Source organism: Castanea sativa, chromosome 1 (assembly GCF_040712315.1).
Source record: "Castanea sativa cultivar Marrone di Chiusa Pesio chromosome 1, ASM4071231v1".
In the NCBI taxonomy this organism is placed as follows: Eukaryota; Viridiplantae; Streptophyta; class Magnoliopsida; order Fagales; family Fagaceae; genus Castanea; species Castanea sativa.
Genome location: NC_134013.1, coordinates 56,297,182 through 56,300,408, shown reverse-complemented (window position 1 = coordinate 56,300,408; position 3,227 = coordinate 56,297,182). Strand labels below are relative to the sequence as shown.

The window sequence follows — 3,227 nt, the reverse complement described above, 5'->3', positions numbered from 1 at the left end:
ATAATAAAAATAACATCATAATATAATATTAATAAAGACAAAGCTAGCTAGCTAGCTAGTTGGGTGAGGTTTCTACCAAATGTATCATATTCTCAGTCTCCATCTTGTTTTGATTACTAATGTATGAACTTTACCTACACAGGAAAGGAAAATATCCTATTCTCCTCCCTCGAATCAGCTCCTGGTACTATTTACATGATAGTGAAATTATAGTCAAGTCCCATAACACATTTAAAATTAAGATATTATTATAATAAACACTACAATATAATAAATGATGTGAGATGTCAAACAATCAAAATAGTATGGCTTTTTTATTTTTTTATTAATCAGTATTTATTTCAATGGTTTGGTTAATGTGTGCTCTGGTAATTAAGTACAAGTAGTACTTATCTAATACCCAAATGATGGGTCATTAATATTGATTCAAAGGATGTTTTTCTTTTTTTATTATACAGAAATCAGCTATTCTGATTAATGGTGATCATCAACCTGTGCTTTTGAATTTATGTTGTTGATTAGAATTGAGATGACTTGTTTGAGGGGTTTTCTTGGGAATTGGAAAAACTTCACAAGATCTCCTATACTAATATTTCATTTCAAAGATATTTGATATATGACAAAGAATCTTAACTTCCTAAGGTCTTTCGTAGAAGTAACTAAGAAATTTGAATTCAAAGCTAATTTTGTCATATTTTTCTCTTTCTTATATAAAGTGGACGTATATATCGCTCTAGTGAGTTTCCTATGAAAGTTGGTGTAGTCTGATCAGCATTAGTTTTCAAAGTTTCTCATGTTCTGTGATATTTCTTCTCCCTTCTTAAGTCATATTGATATGTACGTACCTACCCCCAAACTATTGGAGGACTACAATATATAAATATCCCTCTCTACTATTCCTTTGTTATACCATGGAAGGTTATATGAAAATAAATTAAAATGTACAACTGAAAATACAGATAACTACGTACATATCTATTTCTATGTCAAATTGATGCAATGGATGGACGAAAATAAATTACAAGTGTCCCTATCTACAGAATATAGTATGTTACAAAAGACCAAAGGACAAATATACCATGTATAACTCTTAAGAGTTCAAAACTATCCAGTATAAGAAAAAGCTTTCTTAAGAGAAAAATAAAGAGGGAGAGAAGTGTACTTATAATCTCTAGCTTTTGTTTAGAAACCAAGTTGGAAAAATATCCAACAATAAATTATGTCCATCCAATCATCTTCTCTTGGTGTGCATCCATTTTCATAGCCCCCACCTCACCCCATCACGTTATATACTACCAAACATATTAGTTATTTGTGCTCTCTCTCTCTCTCTCTCTTTCTCTCTCTCACTCTCTGAGTTTGATATTGTGGAGGTGTTAAGTCGTTAATCTGAGAAGTTAAACTTGTCCGGGTGAACATGGGCAGAAAGTGCTCACATTGTGGAAACATAGGCCATAATTCAAGGACCTGCACTTACAGAGAGACTTTTGCTGGTGGTCTTAGGCTCTTTGGAGTGCAACTCGACTTATCTTCATCTTCTTTTGCCTTGAAGAAAAGTTTTAGCGTGGATTGCTTGTATCAACCCTCATCCTCATCACCAACATCACCATCGTCTTCATTGTCCTCCTCGAGAATTTCCATCGATGAAAATTCTGATAAAACAACCATTGGTTATCTCTCTGATGGTCTAATATGTCGACCCCAAGAGAGGAAGAAGGGTGAGTTTGGAATGAATTCATATCTTTTATGGAATTTTTTCAAAATTTTTCAGTAGAACCAAAAGTATTCTTGCGAGTGAATTACATACTAATAACTACAATACAAGGTGACCCTTTTTTTTTCATTCTTTTCAAGGACAAAATTTGTTCTTTAATTACAATGATTTTTTTTTTCTTACTAAGGTGGGTGTCCAAAGCTTTTTAGGCACTTGATTATTTCTCGGGTGTGTAGTCCCGTCCCACTTTTCAATGAAATTGTTTCAGCTTCTTACAAGAATCTTAAAGCAACCTATTTTTCACCAATTTGTTACTTTTTTTTTTTTTTGGCTTGGAAAGTTTTATATGAAATAAACTAGCTAGGAGCAAAAAGATTTTGTTTTTCATTTTGTTGATGAATATAGGTGTCCTTGTGGTTGTATGTTTAGGAGTTCCATGGACAGAAGAGGAGCACAGAACATTTCTACTTGGGCTTGAGAAGCTAGGGAAGGGTGATTGGAGGGGCATCTCTAGAAACTATGTGACAACAAGGACCCCAACCCAAGTTGCGAGTCACGCTCAAAAGTATTTTCTTCGACAAGCAAGCCTTAACAAGAAGAAGAGACGTTCAAGTCTTTTCGACTTGGTATTATTTCCTTGATCTTTCTAGCTTATATAGAGATTCTACTTGCATCATATGCTTAATGATTCACACCCTCTAGTGTCATTTATAAACTCGTGAATCAAAATTTTTCTTTCTTTCCTTTTGGGATGATAGGTTGGAAGCAGCAGCAACATATTAGGTCATCCTGCAAGTAGTACTAATTCCAAGCCAACTGATGCAGTTCCTGCTGAATATTGCAAAACAAGTAGCTCTCAACATGATACTACTCTGCCACTGCTCGGCCATAGTTCCTCACAACAAGATGCTAAATCAGATAACCAAGAAACTGAAGATCCTCAATTACCTTCAAGCAGTAAGGCTAATGTGCCTGTTTGGTTATATGGATTGATTGATTCCCAGCTCAAAACTTCACATGCAGCAAAACCCAGTTCCTCAAATGCATCACCTAATCTAGAGCTCACACTTGCAGCACCAAGGCCTTTGGAACAAAATAAATCATCCCCAGCTCCCCTTCTTTTTGGGCCTATTACTGTTACATGAACGTTCATGGACAAAAACCCATAGATATGTCACCCTTAAGCAGCAGAGCACTTAGTAACATGTTATTCACGGTATTACTAGTGTAGTTGGTACATCTTAATGGGAAATCTATCCTTTTTTTTTTTTTTCTTATCTGAATAAATAGATCTATTTTGATATCAGTATGAAAGTAGTCAAAAATCCTTGCTAAATATATCTGTTCTTTCTCTATATGTGACTGCAACATGTGTGTCAGTGTTACTGTTAGTAATATGATGGGCTCATGTTGTTTTTCTTTTTATTCTAGTTATGGAAAATGTGATAGTAATTAGCATCTCATATATTGGACATATAGTCTAGATATAGATATGGAACATTGTAGACAAACG

The 3,227-nt window shown here is 34.4% G+C and overlaps 1 protein-coding gene across 1 annotated transcript; it reads left to right on the top strand.

Annotated features, from left to right (window-relative positions):
* Window positions 1-1,290: 1,290 nt before the first annotated feature.
* LOC142606349 (transcription factor KUA1-like) lies at window positions 1,291-3,020 on the top strand. The gene is made up of 3 exons (XM_075777717.1): window positions 1,291-1,718; window positions 2,144-2,340; window positions 2,473-3,020. Exons 1-3 carry the CDS (start codon window positions 1,418-1,420, stop codon window positions 2,857-2,859), a joined length of 885 nt encoding a protein of 294 aa, XP_075633832.1. The 5' UTR covers window positions 1,291-1,417; the 3' UTR covers window positions 2,860-3,020.
* The last annotated feature ends 207 nt before the right edge of the window (window positions 3,021-3,227 follow it).

Bases quoted from the DNA above. Each gene is read 5' to 3' on its own strand.
- LOC142606349 (XM_075777717.1), top strand. From the start codon at position 1,418: ATGGGCAGAAAGTGCTCACATTGTGGAAACATAGGCCATAATTCAAGG. The intron at 1,719-2,143 runs GTGAGTTTGGAA...TTGTATGTTTAG, and splicing joins ACCCCAAGAGAGGAAGAAGG to GAGTTCCATGGACAGAAGAG. The intron at 2,341-2,472 runs GTATTATTTCCT...TTGGGATGATAG, and splicing joins GTTCAAGTCTTTTCGACTTG to GTTGGAAGCAGCAGCAACAT.